Source organism: Micromonas pusilla (genome assembly GCF_000151265.4).
Source record: "Micromonas pusilla CCMP1545 genomic scaffold MICPUCscaffold_6, whole genome shotgun sequence".
NCBI classification, from domain to species: Eukaryota; Viridiplantae; Chlorophyta; class Mamiellophyceae; order Mamiellales; family Mamiellaceae; genus Micromonas; species Micromonas pusilla.
Genome location: NW_003315887.1, coordinates 62,890 through 87,474, shown reverse-complemented (window position 1 = coordinate 87,474; position 24,585 = coordinate 62,890). Strand labels below are relative to the sequence as shown.

Genomic DNA, 24,585 nt, shown 5'->3' with positions numbered 1-24,585 from the left:
CATGGGCTTTCGCAAAAATCCAGCAAAAATCACGTGTCTAAATCGTCGTTAAACCGTCAATTTTCTTCGATGGGAAATTTACCCCCAACTTTCCCCCCGAATCCACCCTGTTTTCACCCAATTCAATCTTTCGCCGCGGAGACAGAGTGTCTAAACGCAGCACCGAAAAAAAACGACACGCACTTTATGAGAGTAAAGCAAACGCGTCCGTCGCGCCCATCCCCGCGCGCGGACTCGCCCGGGAGCGACGCGGCTGCCGTCATGGAGACGCGCGACGTCCCCGGGAAGGGCCTGGGTGTCATCGCGACCAGGGATTTCGACGTCGGCGAGATCGTCTCCTCGGAACCCGCGCCCGTCGCGCTCGCGCTCGGGCTCGATCAGCTCGCGCGTCGCTGCGCGCGATGCGCGCGCTCGCTCGCCGCGGCCGGCGAAGACGCCGTCGCGCCGTGCCCCGCGCGATGCGGCGTGCACTACTGCTCCGCGCGATGCAAGAAGGACGATCAGAACGCGCACGGCGCCGGCGGCGAGTGCGCGTTCCTCCGCGTCCTGGGGCGCGATCCGAAGCCCGGCGTGAAGGTGCCGCGCGCGTGGCGTCACCTCACTGACGAGGCGAGGCTCGTCATGCGATGCCGCGCGGACGCGGACGCGAAGAACGTCCACGACGGGCACCACCCGGGCGAGATGATCGAGGACGAGGAGGGCGGCGGCGGCGGCGGCGGCGTCGCGGACGGATCGCGGCCGCCGCTGTCGTGTCTGGACGTGAACGAGACGCGCGGCGGCGGTGGAGTCCGATCGGAATCGGGTTGGGACGACCGCGCGCGCGTCGCGACGCGGACGCTGCGGAAGATCGCGGAGGTCGCGGACGCCGGGTTCTGCGCCGCGAGCTTGACGCGGACGTACGATAAGGCTGAGCTCGAGCGCGAAGCGAGAGAGATGAAGTTGAGGAGGGAGAAGAGCGGGGGCGAAGCGGGGGAAGACGCCGCGGTCGTGGTGTGTCCGCCCGTGGAGAACGTCGAAGACTCGAGAGAAGAAGACGAGGACGACGAGGACGACGAGGACGACGAGGACGACGAGGACGAGGAAGCGCTCGCGACGGCCATCGCGCGGTTAGAGTTGACGCTGGACCCGTGGTGGATAACCACGCGGACGGTGTTCGCGAACGCGTACGACGTGTCGCAGTGGGAGACGCGACTCGCGGCGCCGCCGCCCGGGAACGACGCCCCCGAAAGCAGCGGCGTGCCGCGCGAAGAACGCGTCGGCGGCGCCGTCTACGCCAAGCTGTCGCGGTTCAACCACTCGTGCGCGCCCAACTGCACGTGGCACTTCGCGCCGCCGGGGTCGGCGGACTCCCCGGTCTCCGTGACGGTGAAAGCGATCCGGCCGATAAAGAAAGGGGACGAGGCGACCGTGTGTTACCTGGACGCGAGCGGCGGCCGCGACGCGCGCCGGCGGCGGCTGTGGGCGGAGTACAGGTTCGCGTGCGAGTGCGACAGGTGTCAACGGTTGATTCGCCAAGGTGAAGAAAATCCAGATGACGTGGCGAAATCTCTGCCGCACGATTGGTTCCTCTCCGCGGCGGGGACGTGCGAGACGTGCGGCGGGTGGCTCGCCAAGGTGGGCGTTGAAACGCCCGAAGATGAAAAAAACTTCCCGCTCGAGGACGCGTTGCGGTGCGTCCACGGCTGCGCGCCGTCTCCCGCTGCCGCGGTCGCCGCGTCCGACGCCGTCCGCGCGCTCGTCGCGCTCGTCCACGAAGCCCGCGCCGTCATCTTCGACGATTCGGGTCCCGAACCGTCGTCAGGTGCCGAAAAAGTAACGGCCGCGACGCGGGCGTTTCGGCGGCGGTTACGAGAGGCGGAGGCGCTCGACGCGCGCGTGCACGCGTTTCACGCGACGCGGTTGGAAGCGCACGAGCTCCTCGCCGTGGCGCTGTCCATCGCCGCGAAGGCGAACATGTTCGAAAACAACAACAACAACGACGGAAATGTTGGAAACACGCCGCTTGACGTTACGATGAGACCGCTCGCGTCCGCGCTCGGCTTCGCGCTCGCGAGAGCCGCCGCGCTAGACGCGCTCGCGGCGGGGGAGCCGGCGTGCGCGGACGCCGCGGCGCGCGCGTGGATGGAAGTCAACGAGAGAGCGCTGTGGTGCGCGCAGGCCTGCTGCCTCGGCGGCGAAGAGAAGAACGATGGCGGCGGCGACGACGGCGCGGCTCTGCCTCTCGGGGACGAAGACGTCGTCGCCGCGTGGCGCGCGTGCTGCGGCGGGGACCCCGCGTTGGAGGAGGTGTCCGAGGGGATCGAATCGTGGGTGTTCGGCACAGCTCGCGGCGGCGGCGGCGGCGGCGGCGGAGGAGGAGGAGGAGGAGGGCGGAGGCTCGACGTCGTGTTCGCGCGCGCGTCCGAGCGCGCGCTGACGCGCGCGTTGACGTTACGCCCGGAGCTGGGCGCGCACTTGCGAGGCGCCGCGGAGACGCCGGTGTGACGCGGGCTTAGACTACACGTAGGCAGTGAAGAGAAACTTCACTGATCAGCTTCAAAAGAACGGGACTTCACGCGCGCAGCTGTCGACCGATCGCGATCAGATCTCGAGTCGCGCGGTCGCGTCGCTCGATCGTCTCGTCATGACCGCGGCCACCGCGGATCCGAACGGCGGCGGCCTCACGGACGAGCAGGCCGCGGTGTACGACCGTCAGCTCCGCGTCTGGGGCGTGGAGGCGCAGAAGCGGATGGGCGCGAGCACGTTTTTCGTGCTCGGGGATCTCGACGGCGTCGCCGCGGAGGCGTGCAAGAACATCGTGCTCGCGGGCGTCGGCACGCTGAGGATCTGGGACAACGGGATGGACGCGTACGACGCGAACGCGCCGCCGGGGAACTTTCTCGCGACGGCGGGGGCGGCGGGGAAGGCGGCGGGGAGGTGCGTCCATCGATCGATCCGTCCGCTAAGCGCTCCTCGCGAGATCGCGTCCGTCGCACGTCGCTCGCTCGATCTGGGCATCCCATCTTCTTCTCATCTCACGCGTCGTCCTCCCTCCCTCTCTCCCTCCCTCCCTCCCTGGGCCCTCCCTTCGCTTCGTCCTCAGCATCACCGTCGCGCGCGCGATGCGCGACACGCTCCAGGAGATGAACCCGTTCTGCTTCGTCGAGTGTCGCTCCGATCCCGGCGTCGCGCTTCCGAGCGCGCCGCTGATGGATGTGGAATTCCGCGCCGGCGTCGACGCGGTGCTGTACTCCGGCGCTTCGCTATCGGACGCGATCGAGATCAACGCGTCGTGCAGACGCGTTGGGCCCGGCGGCGTCGCGTTCTTCCACGCGCACTGCCGAGCGTCCACGGCGCACTTCTTCGTCGACCTCGGGGACGCGTTCGAGCACGCGCCGGACGCGGCGCCGGGCTCAGGCGCGTTCTATCTCACACTGGTCCCCATACGACCCCGTCGGCGTGGTGAACGCCGATCCTTAAGGACTTTTCCCGGCGTGTCTCTGCGCCCATCCAATGCGTTCAATCCCCGCCCTCGACGCCTTTCAACTCCGCTTCTGACGCCTTTCAACTCCACCCCGACATTCGCTTCGTATGGAACGACCCTCAGGAAGCGAAGTAAAAGAAAAAGAAAAGGAGGAGACGGACGCGCCGCCGCCGGCGCCGACCGCGGTCGCGTCGTACGTGCCTCTCCGCGACGCGCTCGCGGCGAAGTGGAGCTCCATGGGGAACGGCCGCGAGGGCGGACTGCGGCGCGTGAACAAGGCGGCGGGTGCGTTTCTGCTCTGCGCCGCGTTCGAGACGCGAACCGGGCGACGGCCTCTCGCGGCGGACCTCCCGGAGCTTTTGGACGGCATCGCGGACGCGGAGCGCGACAACGGCGTGAAGCCCGGGTGGCTCCCGCCGAGCGTCGTGGAGGAGCACGTCGGACGGGAGCTCGGCGCGGGCAGCGGGCATTCCGCGTCGCCGGCGGTGGCGGCGATCGTCGGGGGGGTCCTCGGGCAGGAGGCGCGTTCTATACACTGGTCCCCATACGACCGCGTCCGCGTGGTGAACGCCGATCCTTAAGGACTTTTGCCGGCGCATCTCTCCGCCCAGGGTCCCTCGCTTTCAATACCCGCCCTCGACGCCTTTCAACGCCATCTGACGCCTATGAACTCCACCCCGACGTTCGCTCGTATGGAACGACCCGGAGTTGCTTCGCGCGGCGACGCGGAAGGGGACGCCGGTGAGGAACGCGTTCTTCTTCAGCGCGGCGACGAGTCAGGGCGCGGTCGAGTGCATCGGGTGCGCGGATTGAGCGAGCGGCGCGATAGATAGACGGATGGACGAGAGCGAAGCGAATCGAAGCGAATCGTCGAATCGAATCACGCGCGACGACGACGGAACTACTAGGGACTACTTCTGTAGCGGTTACTCGATCATCGCCGCGACCGGGGCTCGGTTGAGCTTCTTCCCGTTGTCCGGCGGCGCCATCCCCGCGGCGGCCTCCGCGTCCCCTTGCTCGTGCGGCTTCGGCCCGTTCAAAACCCGTTTCCTGTCCCGTTTGTACTGCTTCGTCTTCTGATGCCTCGCGAGCGCCTCCGCGGACTCGAAATGCCGTCCGGTGAAGACGTCGTAGTGCTGCCCGCCCCCCGGCAGATCCTCGTTCCACGGCTGGTTCGCGTCCCCTCTGATCATCGCCTCCATGCTGCTGATCTCCCTCGCCTTGTTCCCCGCTCCGCCCTGGTTCTTCGGCGTCCCGTCCGCGTTCACGTGCTTATGCACCGCCTTGTAGATGACGTCCGCGTGCGGGAGCTCGAACTGCGCGCGTCGCAGGCGCTTCGTGGCGTACCCGACGCGGTTCTTCTGGCTGGACGTCTTCTTACCGCCCCCGGTGGGACATCGTCCCATGTCGACGGCGGGCGCGTTCCTCTTTCCGCGCGGCGCGCGAGGAGCGAATGCGGCCGTCTCGGAACGTTCGGCGGCGGAAAAAGAATGTCTGGTTGCGGCGGGCGCATAATCTGACGCACGCAGTGAAGAACGAAAGGTGTCGGCGAGGCGCGTCGCGACGATGAATACGATACGTGTTACGTTGCGATAACAAACCAAACATTACCCGCGGAGGGAAAACCCTTCTCCTCCTCCTCCTCCTCATCAAACTCTTCGCCCTTAATCAAAACTTCACCACCATCGCGTCCCTTCCCGGTCCGACGCCGAGGTAACGACACTCCACGCCGCACAGCTCTTCGATCCTCTCGACGTACCCCCTGCACCCCGCCGGAAGATCGCCGTACGCGCGAACACCCGAGATGTCCTCGTCCCACCCCGGGACCGTCTCGTACACCACCTCCACGCTCGCGAGGTCGTCGATGTCCCCCGGGAACGCGGTCGTGACCGTCCCGTCCGGCATCTTATACCCGACGCCGATCTTCAGGGTCGTTCCATACGAAGCGATGTCGGGGTGGAGTTGAAAGGCGTCAGATGGAGTTGAAAGGCGTCGATGGCGGGGATTGAAAGCGAGGGGTGGGCGGAGAGAGACGACGGGCAAAGTCCTTAAGGATCGGCGTTCACCACGCCGACGCGGTCGTATGGGGACCAGTGTATAGAACGCGCCTTCAGCTCCTTCAGACCGCTCAGCACGTCGAGCTTCGTCAAGTTTATGTGCGTGAACCCGTTGATGGTCGTGGCGTAGTTCAGCGCGACGACGTCCAGCCACCCGATCCTGCGCGGTCGCCCCGTCGTCGTCCCGTACTCGAACCCTTTCTCGCGGAGCTCGTCCGCGAGGTCGCCGAAGAGCTCCGTGGGGTACGGCCCCGCGCCGACGCGCGTCGTGTACGCCTTGGCGACGCCGATCACCGTCTCAAACTTACTCGGCGCGAGGCCCAACCCGGCGCAGACGCCGCCGAGGCTCGGGTTCGACGACGTCACGAACGGATACGTCCCAAAGTCGAGGTCGAGCATCGTCGCGTTCGCGCCCTCGACGAGGACGCGCTTGCCGGCTTTGTGCTCCTCGTTGACGAGCGCGACGGTGTCCGCGATGAACGGGATGATGCGTTCCGCGTACTTTTTATACGCCTCGATCTCCGCGTCGACGTCGTACTCAAACTCCGGGAAGCGCGAGGCCGCGTCCGCGGCGAGGAGCCTCAAATTCGCCGCGAACTTCTCCGGGTTGCGAATGTCCCCGACGCGCACGCCGTTGCGCGTCGCCTTGGACGCGTACGCCGGCCCGATGCCTCGTTTCGTCGTGCCGATCTTGTTCCCCGAGAGCTCCGCCTCTCGCAGCCCGTCCACCTGCGAGAGGCGATGTCGGGGTGGAGTTGAAAGGCGTCAGACGGAGTTGAAAGGCAACGCGGGCGGGGATTGAAAGCGAGGGGTGGGCGGAGAGAGACGCCGGGAAAAGTCCTTAAGGATCGGCGTTCACCACGCCAACGCGGTCGTATGGGGACCAGTGTATAGAACGCGCCTCCTTGTGAAGGTCGAAGAGCATGTGCGCGCGGTCGGAGATGCAGAGCCGGCTCGGGTCGATGGCCACGCCCGCTCTCTCGAGCGTGTCGATCTCCTCGAACATCCCGGGGAGGTGCACGACGACGCCGTTGCCCACGACGCATTTGCACTTTTCGTTGAGGATGCCAGAGGGGACGAGATGGAGCGCGTACTTCTTGCCGTCGTCGTCGTAGATGGTGTGGCCCGCGTTCGCGCCGCCCTGGCATCGCGCGACGATGTCGTACTCCTGTCGTCGGTCGAGGTCGCGGGCGAGGATGGATGGGGTCGACGGGGGCGCGGGGGTCGTGAGTTCGGGTTCGGGTTCGGGTTCGGGTTCGAACGGAGGGAGGGTCCGAGAGGAGCGAAAAAAACGAAACGCGCGCGGCCGCCGCGATCACGACGGTCGATCCTTTAGGTCTAGGTTTCCGCCGCGGCCGCGCGCGCGTCGCGATCGCGGGTCGGAGGCGCGTCGCGCGCGAGACGCGCGATCGATCGTCCCCCGGAAACGCCGAGAGGACCCGCGCGCGACGACGCGGGCGATCTCGAGCGACGCCGCCGCCCGACGCGGTCGCGGCGTCGAGCCGCGAACGCCCGATCGGAGAATCGATCGCAAATCGCGAGAGAGACGCGCGGAGCGAGCGCGAGAGAGACGCGATGCCGCCGACGACGCGACGCGACGGAGCGCGCACCTGGGCGAGGATGTCCACGAGCTTGCCCTTGCCCTCGTCTCCCCACTGCGACCCCAAGACCGCGCAGACGGAACCGAGGGTGTTCCACTCCTCCTTGTTCTTCTGGAGGACGTCCGACTGCTCCGCGACAGCCTTGCTCGTCGTCGCGACGCGCTGGCGGTGATGATGCCGCCGCGTCGACGCCGGCGCGCGGAAGCGCGTCGCGAGGCGCGCGCCGAGCGCGACCGGGGCGACCGCCGTGACGGCGCTCATGATGGCGTTAGGGAGGGGGGGGGTGCTGCGCGTGACACGCGAGAGGCGCCGACGCCGGGTGGACGCGCGCGCGCTGGAGTGCAACGGGAGGAGCGCGTCGTCCGCGACACGTGCGCGCTCGGCCGCCGCTGCGGTCGTCCGTTCCAGTCACTGCTGTGACGATGACGCTGACGCCCGGCCGCGCCCTCTTTCAGTTTGGAAATATCCACGGAAACGAGAGTGCTCTGGGGCGCGCGCGCGGGTTCGGCGGCGTCACAACGACCCGCGCGTCGCATCTCGCGCACGCGGCGGCGCGTGCATCAGAGAAGACCGAGCGCGCGTCCTCGCGTCGTCCGCGCGCGCGTCGAAGTCGTCGCACCGCGAGGCGGGCGCGACAGAGGGCGCGCCCATTCTCGCGATAAAATTCATCGTGTTATTAGCAGCGGATTATAATCCCCCGCCGAGCCGAACGTTCCGAGACAGAACGAAGCCCGCCACAGAACGATGAGCAGCATGAACGACTACTTCCGCTCGTCCAAGTCGTCGACGCCGCCGAACAGCGCGGGGAAGACGGTCACGCACGGGCCGGTGCCGCCCGCGCCGAAGAAGAAAGCGCCGACGCGATCGAGGGTGGGAGATCCGGAGTTGGACGCGACGAAGCGGAGACTGGATTTCATCGACGACGACGACGACGACGACGCGGCGGAACGCGAGGGGAACGAAACGCGCGCCGTCGCGGACGCGCCGACGACGAAACGCTGACGCGCGTCGACTGTGCGAACGTCGACGTCGTGCATCCCGTAGGCGCACGTAGCGATAGAGATGTGATAGGACGAGAAGGGACCTTACTCCGGTCGCTCGCGCGCGCGGACGCGATCAGTCAGAACGAACAGTCTAGCTAGAGTCTACGGTTCGCCCCGCCCCCGTCACTCCCCCAGCAGCTCCCTCGGGATCTTCCGTCCCATCCGTCGCCTCACGACGACGTCAGGCAGCGCGCACGATCCCCCCTCGCCCTTCCTCCCGAAGACGACGTGCCGATACCGCGCGACGACGTCGTACGCGCCGTCTCGGACCCGTCTCGGGACGAGCGCTAATCCCGCCCACCCCAGCGTCGACAGCGGGAGCCCGAGCGCTGTTAACGCCCTCAGGATCGCGGTCGACTTGACGTGCGTCTTGATCCTGTCGTCCTTCGCGACTTCCGCGCGCGCGTCGTGCTCCACGAGGACGATCGTGGAGAGGTCCATCGGCGCGTTCGCGCGTCGAAGCACCGCGCGCCCTTCCTCGGATTGCTGCGTCGCGAAGAGGACCACGCCGCGCGCGTCGAACGCGGAGACGAACCGCGCGAAGCCGTCGCACAGGACGCAGTCGCCGTCGACGAGGACGACGGACGTCTTCGACGACGTCGTGGGTTCGCCGGGCGAGCGCGCCGCCGCGGGCGGCCCCATCGCGCGCGAGACGAGTGATGAATGCGAAATCTATTTCTCGTCTCGGAATAAAAAACTTCAACGACGGCACTCGTGGGAGGGAAGCGACACGGGGGCGGGAGGCGGGGACTCGAACCGACGCGTGTTTCGCTAATCGCTTTAATTCCAATCACAAAAATACACCGGCGGGGGCGTCGTTGCGCACGGTTCCGACCCCGCCGGACTAATACGTCTATCGTCGTGAATACGTTATTTCCTTCGCGACGGCCGCGAGCGACCCTCCGCGTCGCCGCGCCGTCGGTGGGTTTTTTTTTTCCTTCTCTTTCTTCGCTTCTCTTCTCTTCTCAATCGTTGAGCGCGCAGAGCAAAGCGACGCCCTGCAGCACCCAAAAGTCGCTGTCCGTCCCCGGCTTGATCGGCAGCCCGACGCACAGCACAAAGTTCGTGGACTGCCCCGTCGTGGACAGAATCCCAGCCCGCACCGACGTCTTATACAGCGGGCACTGGTACTCCTTCGGATCCGCGGGCGCGAGCAGCGGCGGCGGGTTGTGATGCTGCACCGGGATGAAGTGCACCACGGGGAGATCGCTGCACATGATCCCCGGCTCGCTCTCGTCGAGGTACTTCTCCGCTCGGTTCCACCGCGCGTTGTCCACGAACAGGCCGTCGATCAAGACGCCGTCTTCAGGCGCCGCGACGACGTCCTCCGGCGTCTCCACCCCGTCCAGCACCTCAAAGGTGAAGTTCAACGAGTCAATCGGCTGCGCGTACTTCCTCGCGTGCGTCTGTAACACCCCGGTCATGAACCCCTGCGGGAAGAAGAACCCGGGGAGCCAGTACGTCTTCGGGTTGCCTTGCCGCAGCCACGTGTGCACGAACTCGATCCTGCGGTGGTAGTCCGCGATCCAGCCGCCGAGGGGCTTGAGCGACGGATACGCGGCTTTTTCCCACACGCCCGGGACTTGGTTGTTCAGAAAGTTGGTGTACATCTGCTCGAGCTCGCCGGACATGACGACGACGCCCTTGATCGCCTTCTGAAGCTCCGCGAGGGACGCGATGACGATCGTCGTGAGGTTGTTGAACCGCTCGATCTCTTGACCGAGGACGACGGACAGGGATTTCAACTGCCCGGTGTCCGTGCGATCGAAGAGGCCGAACGCGGCTTCGTCGAGGGACATCGGCGTCGCGATGGACGCGGCGAGCTCCTCGGCGAGCGCGGCGACAACCTCGTCCGGCGATCGCCCACCCTCCGCGGCGGTCGCCCTGGGTTGTATGGACAGCACCGCGTCCATCATCTTCTTCGTCTCTTGCATCTGGAACGTGATGTTCGCGTTCGGGTGCATGCCGAAAACTTCCGGCGCCTCCGTCAGCGGCAACGCGTTCACGAAATCCCGCACGCTCTTCAGATCCCCCTCCGGCGGCGCGTAGTACGTCCCACTCGGCGTGAACCGGTACGAGTCTTCCAACAGAGCGCTGACGTAGTACTTCTTCAGGTTGCACATCAGACAGCGACGGTCGAGGTCGTCCGTGACGCGCCCGCCGTAGTTGATCTGACCCGTCACGTACACGAGCGCGGCCCACGGGATTTGGTCCTGCTCCTCCAGAAACATCTTCAACGTGAGCATGGAGCACTCGATGTCGGACGCGTTGAACTCGTACCGGATGTTCCACCCGAGCGGACCGAATTTCCTTCGCTCTTGAATCACCGCGTGGAAGGTGCTGAGCGCGTACATGAGCTTCTTGTACGGCGCCGGCTTCGAGCACGACTCCCACTGCTCGTCGTTGATGTCGTTAAACGTTCGCTTCATGTTCGCGCGCACGCCCTTCGGGGGCTCGTTCGTGAGCTTAATTCCGTTCTGGAGGACCAGCGTGGGGAAGATGTCCGCGGGCATGGACGTGAGCCACAGGCGATGTTCGTCGTGGATCTGCTGCTGCGGCGACGACATCGCCGCGACCAGCCGCTCCAGGGATAACATCCACGACTTGGCGAGGTGACAATTCTGGAGGCACACCCAGTCGCCGGTGCTCTGCCCGCCCGCGACGAGCGCCTCCGCGACCGGCCCTTGCCCTTGCCCCAGCGAACAGATGTGCAATCGCTCGCCCGGGATCCACCCCATCTTCGTCGCGAACCGCTGAAGCATCGCGGTCGGGTCCGCGCCCGTGGAGAGGATGAAGATGATGGGCGTCCGCGCGTTGGTATCCGGGAACACGTCGTCCAACGTCCACGGCGGCGCCTCCGTGAACGCCTCCCCGAGCTCGACGCCGACGTACTGCTGCGCGCTCGAGACGGCGGTCTCCTCGCGGAAGAACTTCACGACCGCGAGCTTGACGAACGGCGTGAGCTTGTCGTCCCAACCGCGCGGGAGCGGCGCCTCGAACGGGGCGTCGGATTCCGCCCAGGCTCGGAACGCGTCCGAGTCGGACGCGAGGTCAGCCGCGAAGCCGTTTAAGACGTGAGAGAGGTCCTTCTCGAGGTACGCGATGTTTCTCCACACCGCGTCCGTGGCCCACTCGATCGGCTTGGGCGGGGCTTCGTAGTTCAGAGGCGTGCCGCGGAGGAACACGGACCACTCGCGCGGCTCGATTTTCATCCGCGCCGGCGCTTTGTCCTCTTCCTTTTCGTCGTCGGAGGAGGAGCCCTCCGCAGCCGAGTCCGCGGCCGCGTCCTCCGCCGGCGGCGCGTCCGAGGCGGATTTCTTCACCGGCGACGACGCCTTCGAGCCTCCTTCGCCTTCCTCGTCGTCCTCCTCCTTCGGCGGCTCGACCTCCGCGGCGCGCAGAATGCTCGTGCACAAGAGGAACGAGAACAGAAGCTTGTGCTCTTCGAACAACCCGCGGCACACGGCTTCAAACATAAACTGCGTCGTGTACGCCATCAAGTTCGTCAGGCGCTCGTCGAGCTCGTCGCTCGGCTCGCTGTTATCGATGCACAGGTTAAACAGCCGCATGAAGTACGCGAGCGAGTACTGGTACATCGGACCTATGAGCGCGAGGTCGGCGATGACAAAGTACAGGATGGAGCCGCGCGTCGCCGCGGCTCTGTACGTCTCTCGCGTCTCGTTGATGTTCTTTTCCGTCTCCTCGGCTTCGATGAGGCGGCCGCTGATCATCCCGGAGGTGATTTTACTGTTGTTCAGCGTGTCGATGAGGTCGACGTCGTCCAGGATGTTCCCTTCGGACTCTTTCAGGAGCTTTAAGATTTTGTCTTCCAAATCCTTGAGCTGCTTCTTATCGTTTGAAATGGACACGACGAGCCGGTCCTTCGCCTCCTCGAGGTCCGGGCGTTCCTTCCTCACGACGTCGCCCAAGAGCTGATCCTCCAGACCTTTGATCGTCACCGTGAAGTTGATGATCGTCACCTTGATGCAAATCTCGGGGAGGTAATGCGGGTTCGGCATCTTCGACGTGAGATAAAACTTGAAATTGGGATCGTAGTCCACGTCCGTGTCCCCGAGGCGAATCAACGTCCGGCCGTTCTGCGTGAAGACCGCCTTCTGAAGGATCGGCTCGAGCGCGGGGTCCAGCGTCTCGCCGATGTCCTCCACGAGCACCGGCGTGCCGATGCGAATGGAAGACTCGAGCGTGCGCAGGTAATTGGCGTCGGTGAGCTTGATAACCTTGAGCGCGTTTTTCGTCTCCATCGCCTTGATCCACGAGTTCGCCTGGTTCTGCGGGTCGATCATCAGCGGCCAGCGCTTCCCTCGCGTGACTAAGATGCCGTTGTCGATGGACACGTTGTCCGTGGGTAAACCCCAGATGTTCCAGTCTCGGACTTCGACCGGGGACGCGAGCGTGCCGCGCAGCGTGCAGTCGTCGCTCACGGGGATCTGGAGCTCTTTACACCGCTGGACCCACTTATCGACGAGCTCGTTCCTGTACGCGCCCGTGAACGCGCCAAAGTACGCGATGCATGCCGCGGAGAGGAACACGTCGCCGACGAGCAAGTCCGTCTGGTGCTTTAAGTCCTCCGCGGTGTCTTTCCAGCGGACTTGCTCGTCCGCGAGACCGCCGGTTAATTTCTCCGCGCGAATCAATCGATTCTCTGTGAGCACCGCCTGGTCCGCGAGCGATTGCTTCTCGTCTTGCGCGTCTTGCAACGCCTTCTCGAGCCGCGCGACGTTATCTTGCACCGCTTTGAGCTTATCCTGTTTCTCTTTCAGCTGAGCCATCGTCTCCGCGAGGGAGTCTTTCGCAGCCTGGAGCGCCGCCTTCTTCGGCTCGACGAGCTTCGCGACGCGCGAGTACACGTGCATCGCCCGCGTCCACATGCACAGACTCATCGCCGCTTTCGATTGCCGCTGCACGCTCTCGGGGGTGTAGTCCGGGTTCTCGACGTACACCGTGAGCTTCTTCATCACGCTGGCCTTGATGTTGTCCTTGTCGTAATCGAACAGCTCTTGCATGAACGTGCCGCGGGAGAGAACCTTCTTCGCGGTCTCCCAGTCTGGTTTCTCGCCCAAGAGGATGCACACGGCTTCCATCGTGAGCTGCACGAGCGGCGGCGGCTTCGGGAAGCCCTTCACCTCCGTGATGTCGCCCTTATTCAGCGCGTTGAGGGACTCCACGGCAGCCTCGAGCGCGGGCATGGCTTCGTCGAGGTCCGCTTGCGCGTCCGCGGCGATTTCCTCCGTCTTACGCGCCTGCTCTTTCGCGACGGCTTCTTCTTCGCCAACCTTCTCCTCGACGATCGCGGCGGCGGCTTTATCCTTGGCGACGTCCTCGATCAAGATCGCGGTCGCCGCGGATTTCTCCTCGAGCACGGGACCGAGAGCGGTGAGCTCAACCTGGAGCGAGTCCACGACCGCGTTCGTCTCGTCGAGTTTTTGTAAACCGTTTAGGAGGCGATCGCGCGCGGTGCCGAGCTCTTCGCGCTTCTCCGCGAGCAACGACGTGTACAGGTTGATCAGGTCGAGGTAGGACTTTGGGGTGGTGTAAAACTTCCTTCGGAGCTCTTGGAAGAAACGGTCGGACGTTTCCGTTACGCTGACGTGGATGTCCACGCACATCGCGGCGACCGCGTCGTTCGCCTCCGGCGTCCCCAGATCCACCGTCGACAAGAACCGCTTAGAGACGGAGTTCAGCGCCTCCGCGGGCCACTCCATGTACCAGTCGATCGTGCAGCAGTTAATGAGCGACGGGAACTGGCGGCATCGCGAACGGAACGCCTCGCCGACGGGGGACATGCACAGGATGATGTGCAGATTGTCCCTGACGCGGTTGATAAACGTCGAGTACAAGACGTCCTTCGTCGCCGGGAGTCCCAAGCTCTCGACGTACGGCCGAATGTCCGACATCAAGCGTTCTTTCTCGTCCTGCGCGAATAGACCGGGAACCTCGCCGCTGTTGAGGATGTTGTTTATGTCCTCCACGAACGACTCCGTGACGATCATCGTGTCCGTGAACAAGAAAACCGTCGGCGTGCCCTGAATCCCGGCTTGGACGTAGAGGGATTTCAAATCTTCGCGGAACTCGCCGAGGCCGAACCCGCGCGTGAGCTCGATGCTGAAGCACTTAAACCCAGCCATGAACGTCGCGAACCGCGTCAGGGACTGCTTCCCGCTGCCGCCGACGCCGACGAGCATCGCGTTCCCGCGCGGTTGGCGAAGGATGCGCGCGATCCTCGTCGCGTGCTCCGCGGCGTCCGCGAAAAAGACGAGATTCATCGCGTTCGTGCTCGAAACGTTGTAATCCTCGAGGACGTCCTCCATGATCTTCGTCATCGCGTCGAAGTCCGTGGCTTCTTGGTACACGCGATCTTCCGGCTCCGTGCCGGGGACTAAGAAGTCGCCGAAGATGATGTTGCGTTCTTCGAACAGCTGCGCGTAATTTGGCCCGCCGTTGAAGTTTTTCTTCACGAGCTCGCCGCACATCTTCTTGTAGTAGTTCTTGTCCTCGATGCTTATGAGGCGGTCGTGGAACACGCGCATGGACTCGTGCACCCACAGACGAATCATGACCTCTTTCTGTTTGCAGTTCTCCGGGGTCACGAGGAGTAAACCTTGCATCACCTTGCTTAAATCTCGCAGGTTGAACGTGTAGTGCGACTTCGCCGGCGTCGGGAGAAGCTCCTCGCTCATCCTTCGGTACACCTCCACGGACGAGCTCACCACGGGCTTGACCATGTCGTGGAAGTCCCGCGGGAAGTCCTGTAAGAACCCGTTGAAGATCGCGCCGAGAATCGTCTTCATGCTGTCGTCCGACGGCGGTGGCACGTTCAGCATGTTGAAGTGCCTGAAGAAACGCGGGGTGACCTCTTGGCGTCCGCCGCCCGGGGGCGCGCACGCGGAGACCAGAGTCGTGTCCTCGATGTCCTTCCAGTACAGCTTCTTGCGGTCGTAGAACCCGCGGAAGTCCTGGAACTGCCTCAGGAGCTCCACGGGCGGCTGCGCGCCGTACGTCTCCCGCGCGGGCATGTTCACGTCGTCGACGAAGAGAACGACTTTTTTATTCGGCGGAGCGCCGAATTTCGTCTTTCGCTTCTTCTCGAGCTTGGACTCGATCAACAGCTGCGTGTCGTACGCGGGCGTCTGCGCGCTGAAGTTGATGATGACGTTCACGAGACCTTTCTCTTCCTGCGATCGCTGCAGGTAGTCGGTGATGATGACCGACTTCCCAACCCCGGAGCCGCCGACGAGGAGCAGGCTCTTGTTTACTTCGAGGCACGTCTGCAGCAAAAACGAAAACCGCGTCGTGTCCACGTTCGGGACGAGGAGCTGGAAGTACGGCACGGACTTGCTGTAGTTGAACGGCTGCACGACGTCGTTCCACGGCGCGAACTTCCCTTTCGGGGCGTCCTTATCCTTCGTGATGACGTACCAGTCGTACACGGTGCCCTTCGTGGGTAAGTTGCCCACCTCCGGGAGCTTCTCGAGTAAAACCTCGCGCGTCCACTCGTCAAAGGCGTAGTAACACTCCGCGTCGACGTTCCCGCCGATGCTCCACACGTACGAGAACAAATAAATCTTCGCGAGCTTGCTGTGAAGGAGCTGCGGGTCGTCCGCGAAGTCCACGCCCTTTTCGGGCTGCATGAGCGACTTGAACAAGAACGTCAGCGACGTGATCAAGTTGATGTCCACCGTCGGGATCCCCTCTGTGAGCTTTTTCCTGACAAACTTGATCCCCACGTCGATCGTGTTCTCGAACATCTCGAGCATCCACGCTTTCGTTTCGTCCGTCATCGCCTCCGGGAGCTGCGTGTTCGCCCACGTCGTGACGTACGGGATCCACCCGAGCTCCTCGGGGGGAACGTAGACCATCCCGCATCGGGAAACCGTCGCCGGGGACGCGACGGCTAAATCTTGCACCTCGAAGAGCATCCGCATCGTGTGCGGGTTGAGCTTGATGCGCTCGCCGTTCGGGAGACACAACACGCAGTTGTCGTCCAACACCGTGTTCATGTTCTCGATCCAGATCGCGTCTACGGGGCCGTCGAAGACGACCCATTTTTTCTCCATCGTCGGGTCCGCGACGGCGTTGCGAATCAACGTCGAGCCGAGGCCGTCCGTCCACTCGTTCGTCATGAGGTTGTACTCGCCGTAGAGCTCGCCCATCTTGATGCACTTCGGGTTAAACACGTACGTGTGTATCTTCTGGAACGACTCGTTCTCGTGGCCTTCCTCCCGAAGGCGCGTCAGCGCGGACTTGAGCATCCGGTAGCACGTCGTCTTCCCGCCGCCGGTGGGGCCGACGAGCATGACGCCGAAGCGAACGTTAAACGTCTCGTACAGCTGTACGACTTTGACGACAAACTTGTGCACGTTCTGAAGCGTCGCTTCCTCTAACGACGTGATGATCGCCTTCTCGAGGTCGCCCGCGTCGTTCTCGGGGACGACGACGCCGGGGAATAAATCGCCGACGATCGCTTCGAATAACTCCGCGTCCTCGGATAAAAATTTCGGCAAGTTTGAATCGCGCATCGCGCGAATGAGCACGACTTGCTCGTCCAGATCCGGGGACCCGCGCTTCAGGGCGCCAGCCATGACGAGCACGGACTTGAGCGCGCGCATGCCAAAGTCGTAGTGGTCCTGCTGCGACAGCTGCTCGCTCGACAGCTTGTACAGCTTCACCATCTTCCGCGACAAGTCTTTCGACGTCTCGAACCCCTCGCTGAAGAGCATCACCTCCGCGACGAGCGCATAATCCGGAATCATCATCGCCATCGGTCGGAACAGCGCCTTCAGGTTATCCGGGAGCTCCGTGCGGCCGGCGTACCCGGGGTTCATCGTGATGAACACCGCGAACGAGTGCTGGAGGCGCATGTCGCGGCCTTCGAAGTTGAACCGCGTCAGCTGCGCCTTCATCGCGTTTTGAATCGTCAAGAGCTGCTGCGCGACGACGGATAAAACCTCGATGTCGATCCTGTTGAACTCGTCGAAGCACGCCCACGCGCCGCACTGCGCGAGCCCGGCGAAGAACTTCCCCATGAACTTGAAGTCCAAGTTATCGCCGCAGTTGAACACGACGCACTGAACCCCGAGCGCTTTCCCGAGATCTTTCGTGGACTCGGTCTTCCCGGTGCCCGCGGGACCGGCGGGCGCGCCGCCGAGTTTTAAGTGCATCGCCCCGGTCAACGTCATGTAACAGCGATCCGTCATCGGCGTCACGACGAGGCGCGACTGCGCGCCGAGGTACTCGTACGCGTACGTGAACATGCTGTTCGTCTGTCGTATGTACACGACGTCCTCTTCGTCGTTCCAGTAATACCGCAACTGCATCTGCCAGTTGAAGTCGTTCGTGCTCTCGGTTTTTTCGTTGTACAGCTCCTCCGTGATGTCGCGCGCGTGGACGTCTATCGTGATCAACGCGGCGATGATCTTGCGGTGCAAGGACGTGAGGTGGCCGCGGACGACGACGGTCATGTCTTTCAAGTCCGAGCGGTTGCTCTCGAGCCACTGATGCATGTTTTCCACGGGCGAGGACGACTCGAGCGCGTTCACGACGCCGCGGCACCAATAAATTTGCGAAACCGCGATGACGATTTGCGCGGGCTGCTTTAGCACCCACTTCGTCCTCTCCTCCTTCGGGTAGCTCAAGTACGAGTCCTTGCCTTGGCGCTTCAGCGACGTCACCATCGCGGCCTCGACCGCGCTGAGCCACTGCTCCACGTTCCCGCGCGCTTTGAGGTTCTTTCCTAACCCGACGCGCTCGCCTTCGCCGGAGAACATCGCGTAAATGTCCACGCTCTTCGGGTCGTCTCCAAAGTCTAAAGATTTGATCCCGTCGAAGCACTTGGACATGTGCGGCTGCACCGCTTGGACGTTCTTCGTCTGCGCTAATATTTCTAAGAGCTCGTCGTTCGAGAGGAAATAGAAACGCGGGAACGCCATGCGTTTCGTCTCGAGGTATTCCTCCAAGTTTTTCTGGATGCGGTCCAGCGTCTCGGACGCTTTTTGAAACGACGCCAGGTATCCCGGCGTCGTCCCCGCCTTGAGCGCGTTGTCGTTCTCCCGCGTCTTCCGCATGATGTCCTTGTACTGCTTGTCCACCGCGAAGAACTGCTTCGCCTCCGTGGGGAGCTGCCGCTGGATATCCGGCGCGCTGAAGATGGACTCGAGGTACATCCAGTTCTTTTGCACGTTGAGCCACTCGTCCAGGGTTTCGCCGAACAAGTTCAGGCTCTTCTCCACCTTCTCCACCTCGGTGCGAATCCCCGCGACGAAACGCGAGGACATGATCGTCGCCATCGTGACCTGGGAGTCCTCCAGCGCGGTCGTGATCTCCTCGATGCTGCCCAACACGAACGTGTCTTTGGTCTCTTTGTACGCGACGCAGGAGAAACAAATATCGTCCCACTTGGAAGTCACCTTCACTAAGAGCTCCTCGAGCGCGGACTCTTGCGTCGCCTCCACGGACACCTTCGCGATCTCTTCCGAGAAGTCCGGCGCTTTCATGTCCAGAATTTTCTGCAACGTGAAGTTGTCCTCGCGGTCGAACTGCCCGATGATGTCCATGATCTTGTCCCAGTGCCTCGGCTTCATCGACTTGTTCAGAAGCGCGTTGATCACCGGAAGCATGTTCTTGTAGTTGTCCACCTTCTCTTTGAACTTCGGCACGACCTGGTTCGGCGGGAGCCCCCTCTCGAGCTTGACGCACAGCTTGACGTACTTTTGAACAATCTCGTCCATGGACGCCATGTCGATCTGGTCGAAGAGAGACTCCGCCCACGACTCCATGTGCTTGTCGAACTCGATGTCGCTGATCCACAGCGACCGCTTGAGCTCGACATCCGTGGCCACCTCGGCGAGGTCTTGAAACTCGCTGACGGACACGCCGAAGATGTTTTGGTAGTCCGCGATGTTCTTCGCCTGCACTTTCTGCGTGTTCACCTTCTCCGTGAGGTCGGTCATGTACGCGATCACGCTCTCGCGGTCGGCGTCGATGTCTAGGATCATCTCCGCGTTGGCCTCTCGCTTGAGCTCGCTGAGTTCTTTCGAGATCTCCTCCACCTTCGAGTCGAGCTCTTCGCTGAACCGGCCGATGTTCTCGTCCTTCGCGGTCTCCGCCTCCTCGAGCACGGTCTTCAGGTGATTGAAGTCCGTTATCAACGTCGCGAACGCGGCGGCGTCCATCTCCTTGACGGGGTACTTGAACTCGTCGATGAGGTCGTACAGGCGCGACACTTCATCCGCGTCCGCTTCGAGCTTGTCGAGCAGGCCATCCCTCAAAGACTCCGCGAAAGACATCGACGCGACGAACTCCTCCGTCGTGGAAAGCTTCGCGGTGAGCTTCGTCGTCGCGTCGTGCACTTGCGTGATGAAGTCCGTGTACATCGACGCCGCGAGCTCGGGGAGCATCTTCTTGTAATCCGCGAGTTTCGTCACCGGCGACGGCAGGAGCGTCTCTTTGAGCTCCTCGGAGTTGATCCGCACGATGCCGACGTCTGAGGTGACGTAGAACCCCTCGATGCGTTCTTTTTGGTCCAAGAACTTGATCATGTCGCGACGGAACTGATCTAACGTCACCTCGCCGTTCCTGTACCCTTCCATCATCTCCGGCAGCGAGTGTTTCCGGTTCGAGAGGAGCATGTCCTTGAACTGATCGAAGTGCCTCGCGTACTCAAGCGCGGTGTCAAAGCCAAACTTCAGCGCGCGCTTCACGCGCCGCACGATGTCCTGGTGCCGCTCGTCGTCGATGAACTCCGCGAGGTTATCGTGCCCGGTCTCGAACGGCTCCTCGCCTTCTTTCACCTTGGACATGAGCGCGTCGTCGTCCGCGAGCCTTCGAACCGCGGATAACGTCCCGACGAAATCGCCCACCGCGGCTTCGATCTCGTTCGCGTACGTCTCCACGCTCGGGGTGAACTGAAGCGTCGCGGGCGTTGGGCCGGGCGCGGCGTCGTCGCCCTCGGCGCCGCACTCGCTCGCGGCCGAAACCTCCTCGCCCCCTTCCGGTTCCGCGAGAAGAAGCTTCAGCTCAAACTGCGGCGCGACCGGGTATTTCGGCTCAAACTTGTTCAGCCTCTCTTCCTCTCTGCGGTGCTGCCGTTCCATCGCGGCTATTTTCGCGTCGTCGCGCATCTTTTGCATCTCCGCGTTTCTCTTCCCAGTCTCCGTGTTCGAAGTCCTCGCGGCGCCGACGGTCATCTTCACCATGCGCATCATCGCGATCTGCGCCCGACCTCTCGGTTTCCGTAAATAGTACGGCGGATTCGGCGTCTCGAACTGCTCCTCCGTGCACTGCCGCGTCGCCGCGAGAACGTCGGAGACGGACGATATCAGCACCTCGTGCAGCGCGTCGCAAATCATGTAATCCATCGTCTTCACGTACGACGACAGCCGCCGGCGTTGCGTTCGACGCGTCGCCGCCACCGTGTACGCGAACTGCGCGGACTCGTCCTTCCGCTGTCCTCCTCCTTCCGCGTCGCCGCTGCGCTTCGTGCCGGACAGCGTCGAGGACACCCGCGCATTGACTTTGTCGTCGATCTTCTCCGTCTCGTGCCCGACGCGATCTTCGCGGATCGCGTCGTCCTCCGCCTCGGCGCCGTAAAAATCATTCAGTCGACGCTCCAAGTCTTCCATCGCGCCGTCGCACGCGCCGTCCACGAGCGCGATCGTGTTCTCGCCAAACTCGTGGATCGTCCGTCGCATCTCTTCCCGCGCCGCCGCCTGATCCCCGCGGAACTCCTCGAGCGTTCGAATCTCGCCGACTTTGAGCTTGGAGAGCCGCGTTTCGCTGAGCTCGAAACATCGCGCCCGCACCGCGAGCGTCGCGGCTTGGAACAGCGGATCTAAACAGAACAGCCGCTTCTCGATCGCCTTCTGCGCGCGCTTCATCTTCGAGTGTCGCACGCGCCCGATCCACGTGCTGAACCCTTTCCACGGGCGAAACTTACTGAACACCTTCAGGTCGCGCATCGCGTAGAACAGCTTGTACTCGCGTTCCCACTGCTCCAGCGTCGTGAACTCCGCGTCGACGCCCTCGACGAACCGCGTGATGCCCTGCACGCTCATCGTGTAGTAGTCCGCGGGGTCCACGTCCTCATACGGCTTCATCACGAGCGCGTACGGATCGTAATCGTTCGGGCTCTTATCCAGCCGACGCAGATACACGAATTCCGTGCTGTTCGGGAATTTACGGAGCTTCGCCGCGAGCTCGAGATACTCGCCGCCGTCGCGCCTCGCCGCCGTTTCCGAGTGCCTCGCGCGCTTACGGTACGTCGATGGATCCTCCGGCACGACGAGCTCCATCGCGGAGAGCCCGCTCGGGCGCGGGGCTTTCGGGCGCGTCGAAGCTTCCCTCGGGGTGGTCGTCCGCGCCGCGAGCTGTCGCAGTCGCTCGTCGCCGGCGGCCGCCGTCGCGGGCGCGGGCGCGGTCGTCTCGTACGTCGTGACGACGATCTTGCTCTCGGGGCGGCCGCTCGAGGTCTGCGAGAGGGGGGGGGAACGCGCGCGCGGGGGGTGGGGTCAGCGGGACGGCGACGACGCGCGGAGGAGGGCGACGGCCGGGCGGAATGCCGGAAATGGATGCGCGTCGATCGATCGCGCGGAGATCGACGGGGCGTCGCGCCGCGCACCTTGCGTCCGCCCTTGTTCGCCTGCGGCCTGAGCGCGGCGCCTCCCGGGACTTTCGGCTTCGGGTAGAGCTGCCCCTGAAGCGCGTTCCGGTTCATCTTCTTCGCGGGGCTCTTCGACGGGCTCGACTGCGGGGACGACGAGGGGACGGGCGAGATGGGGCGGGCGGTCGCGTGAGACGGACGTCGTTCTACCATGTGACCGAAGCGGGCATTCCGGTCTTCTCGCGGGACGGGACGCGCGCGCGCGCGCACCTTTTCGCTCGTCGAGACCGCGGCGTCCGCCGCCGCGATCTCGTTCCCGCCTTTCCCCATCGCGCCAGACGACGTCCGTCCGCGGTCGTCGCCCTCGCGAGGTCGCGCACCGCCTCGGTCGCGCGTCTCTCAGATGACCGCTCGGGGCGGATTCAGTCGCAGGCGTAGCAGGGTGGAGTCCTGCGCGCGGGGAGCGTACGGACCCGCCGTAGTACGGAAACGCGCACGTTCTGACTGACGCGCGTACGGCGGTCGGATTCAAGCGGAAAAAAAGGCGGCGAGCGCCGATCGCGAGATTTAGGGTCGTCGTGGACGCGCGCGCGCTCCCACTCCCGACGCGCGCGCAGCACACGCGCGGTCACCCCGGCGCGCTCTTCCCGCGTAGATCGATCGATCGATCCGCGCTTCTTCGCGGCTTCGCCTCGTGAGACGCGGTTTCGCGACGTCTTCGCGGCGTCATGCGCCCGATCCTCCTCAAAGGCCACGAGCGCCCGCTGACGTTCATCAAGTACAACAGAGACGGCGACCTCCTCTTCACGTGCGCGAAGGATCACCACCCGACGCTGTGGTACGCGGACGACGGCGAGCGCGTCGGGACGTACGTCGGACACAATGGCGCGGTGTGGACGTGCGACGTCACGCACGACTCGAGAACGCTCGTTACGGGCAGCGCGGACACCACGTGCAAGATGTGGGACGTCGAGACTGGCACGTGCTACTTCACGCATCAGGCGCGTTCTATACACTGGTTCCCATACGACCACGTCGGCGTGGTGAACGCCGATCCTTAAGGAGTTCGCCCGGCGTCTCTCTCCGCCCAGGGTCCCTCGGTTTCAATCCCGACACGCCTCGACGCCTTTCAACTCCGACTGACGCCTTTCGACTCCGCCCCGACGTTCGCTCGTATGGAATGGCCCTCAGTTCGATCAACCCGCGCGAGCGGTCGCGCTCGCGCAGGGCGACGAGAAGATGTGCATCTCCACGGACCCCTTCATGGGCGTCCCCGCTCGCGTTCACATCGTGAACGTCGCGGCGAACCGCGAGGAGCAGACGAACGAGATCGTCGCGTCCTTCGGAGACGGCGTCGAGGGACGAATCAACCGCGCGCTCTGGGGCCCTCTGAACGAGACCATCCTCACCGGCGGCGAGGACGGCGTCATCCGCGCGTGGGACGTGGAGACAGGGAAGATCAAGCTCGAGGCGAGGGACCACAAGAAGCAGATCCAGCACTTGTGTTTGAGCGAGGACAAGACGCACTTCGTCAGCGCGTCGCTGGATAAGACGGCGAAGCTGTTCGACTCGGAGACGCTGGAGTGCCTGAAGACGTACGTCGCGGACCGGCCGGTGAACGCGGCGATCATCTCGCCGATTCTCGATCACATCGTCCTCGGCGGCGGGCAGGACGCGATGGCGGTGACGACGACGAGCTCGAAGGCGGGGAAGTTTGACTCGAAGATTTACTTCAAGGTGTACGAGGAAGAGATCGGGAGCATCCGCGGGCACTTCGGGCCGGTGAACGCGCTCGCGTTTAACCCGGACGGACGGTCGTTCACGACCGGCGGCGAGGACGGGTACTCGCGCGTGCATCACCTCGACAACGATTACTTTCGCATTCGCTGATCGAAACGTTTCGGCGGGTTCACCATTATACTTAGAAGAATACACGCGATCTTAACTGAAATTTCAGGATAGTCACAACGCAACACGAACTCGCGATCGTCCTCGCGTCCTCCCTCTCGTCAGTCCCACTCCCCGCTGAGCTCGCACTCACCCGCGTAGTTGCAGTTCACGCTGCCGTACTGCGCCAACGTCAGGAGCTTCATCGTCGTCGTCGACGACGTCAGCGCCTCCGCTTTCTCGACGTAATCCTTCAAGTGCGCGCTCGCCTTGTGCTCCTTGTACGCAGCCTCGTCCTCGTACACCTCGTACAGGTGCACGACGTTCGGGTCGCCGTCCACGGGGATGCCGTAGTCGAAGTACATGCATCGGTCGTTCGCGAAGCAGTTCGTGATGTGCCCTTGAATCAGCTGCGCGGAGGCGTTTTGGTTTTCGGAGGTACTAACTGATGAATAAGGAGGTTGTTAAGAGGGAAGGATATCCGCGTCGGATCGGATGGTCACGCGGGCTCGAGGGGGGCCGCGTCGCACCTCGTTGTACTCGTCCATCTTCCCTTCCTTGACCGTGACGGTGACGAACAGAGACTGCCTGCCTTCCTTCGCCGCGCGAACGACGCCAGCCTGCGGTGTGGGCGGGTCGGGTCGGAGGCGGAGGCGGAGTCAGCGACGACGATCGGACGGTTGGATGGATCGGGCGACGGGACGCGACGACGGTTCGCGCGGAGGGAAGACGCGCGAGACGACGCGCCTTGACGGTCCTTCTCGCGCGCGTCGGCGCCGCGCGCGAGAGCGCGCGTCCGGTGATGAACGCAGAACGCGACGCGGTCGCCATGATTATCGAACGTTCGGGTCGCCGTCCACGTTCGCGGCGCCGGATAATGGAACACGTTTTTCTTCGCGTTGCGCAGTTTCGCGCCACG

The 24,585-nt window shown here is 63.7% G+C and overlaps 9 protein-coding genes across 9 annotated transcripts; 4 read left to right on the top strand and 5 right to left on the bottom strand.

Annotated features, from left to right (window-relative positions):
• Positions 1-261: 261 nt before the first annotated feature.
• Positions 262-2,484, top strand: MICPUCDRAFT_58542 (set domain protein; the record flags this gene model as incomplete). The annotated part of the gene is made up of 1 exon (XM_003059327.1): positions 262-2,484. One exon carries the CDS (start codon positions 262-264, stop codon positions 2,482-2,484), a length of 2,223 nt encoding a protein of 740 aa, XP_003059373.1.
• A 139-nt stretch (positions 2,485-2,623) lies between these two features.
• Positions 2,624-4,044, top strand: MICPUCDRAFT_58541 (uncharacterized protein; the record flags this gene model as incomplete). Its single annotated transcript, XM_003059326.1, has 3 exons — positions 2,624-2,916; positions 3,083-3,432; positions 3,587-4,044. 3 exons carry the CDS (start codon positions 2,624-2,626, stop codon positions 4,042-4,044), a joined length of 1,101 nt encoding a protein of 366 aa, XP_003059372.1.
• Positions 4,045-4,413: 369 nt separating this feature from the next.
• On the bottom strand, positions 4,414-4,701 carry MICPUCDRAFT_7821 (uncharacterized protein; the record flags this gene model as incomplete). Its single annotated transcript, XM_003059032.1, has 1 exon — positions 4,414-4,701. A coding segment is annotated over one exon (288 nt), but the record flags the coding sequence as incomplete, so codon positions are not given.
• A 333-nt stretch (positions 4,702-5,034) lies between these two features.
• MICPUCDRAFT_47447 (uncharacterized protein) lies at positions 5,035-7,382 on the bottom strand (the record flags this gene model as incomplete). The annotated part of the gene is made up of 4 exons (XM_003059031.1): positions 5,035-5,386; positions 5,572-6,249; positions 6,422-6,688; positions 7,131-7,382. 4 exons carry the CDS (start codon positions 7,380-7,382, stop codon positions 5,132-5,134), a joined length of 1,452 nt encoding a protein of 483 aa, XP_003059077.1. The 3' UTR covers positions 5,035-5,131.
• A 483-nt stretch (positions 7,383-7,865) lies between these two features.
• MICPUCDRAFT_58538 (uncharacterized protein) lies at positions 7,866-8,123 on the top strand (the record flags this gene model as incomplete). The annotated part of the gene is made up of 1 exon (XM_003059325.1): positions 7,866-8,123. The coding sequence occupies one exon, from the start codon at positions 7,866-7,868 to the stop codon at positions 8,121-8,123; it is 258 nt and encodes an 85-aa protein (XP_003059371.1).
• Positions 8,124-8,287: 164 nt separating this feature from the next.
• MICPUCDRAFT_40052 (uncharacterized protein) lies at positions 8,288-8,806 on the bottom strand (the record flags this gene model as incomplete). Its single annotated transcript, XM_003059030.1, has 1 exon — positions 8,288-8,806. One exon carries the CDS (start codon positions 8,804-8,806, stop codon positions 8,288-8,290), a length of 519 nt encoding a protein of 172 aa, XP_003059076.1.
• Positions 8,807-8,933: 127 nt separating this feature from the next.
• Positions 8,934-21,893, bottom strand: DHC (dynein heavy chain; the record flags this gene model as incomplete). Its single annotated transcript, XM_003059029.1, has 2 exons — positions 8,934-21,648; positions 21,798-21,893. The coding sequence occupies 2 exons, from the start codon at positions 21,891-21,893 to the stop codon at positions 9,130-9,132; spliced, it is 12,615 nt and encodes a 4,204-aa protein (XP_003059075.1). The 3' UTR covers positions 8,934-9,129.
• A 614-nt stretch (positions 21,894-22,507) lies between these two features.
• MICPUCDRAFT_17773 (uncharacterized protein) lies at positions 22,508-23,669 on the top strand (the record flags this gene model as incomplete). Its single annotated transcript, XM_003059324.1, has 2 exons — positions 22,508-22,813; positions 22,971-23,669. The coding sequence occupies 2 exons, from the start codon at positions 22,508-22,510 to the stop codon at positions 23,667-23,669; spliced, it is 1,005 nt and encodes a 334-aa protein (XP_003059370.1).
• Positions 23,670-23,703: 34 nt separating this feature from the next.
• On the bottom strand, positions 23,704-24,519 carry MICPUCDRAFT_58533 (uncharacterized protein). The gene is made up of 3 exons (XM_003059028.1): positions 24,420-24,519; positions 24,197-24,286; positions 23,704-24,076 (listed from the first exon to the last, which is right to left on the bottom strand). Exons 1-3 carry the CDS (start codon positions 24,495-24,497, stop codon positions 23,789-23,791), a joined length of 456 nt encoding a protein of 151 aa, XP_003059074.1. The 5' UTR covers positions 24,498-24,519; the 3' UTR covers positions 23,704-23,788.
• Between the last annotated feature and the right edge of the window lie 66 nt (positions 24,520-24,585).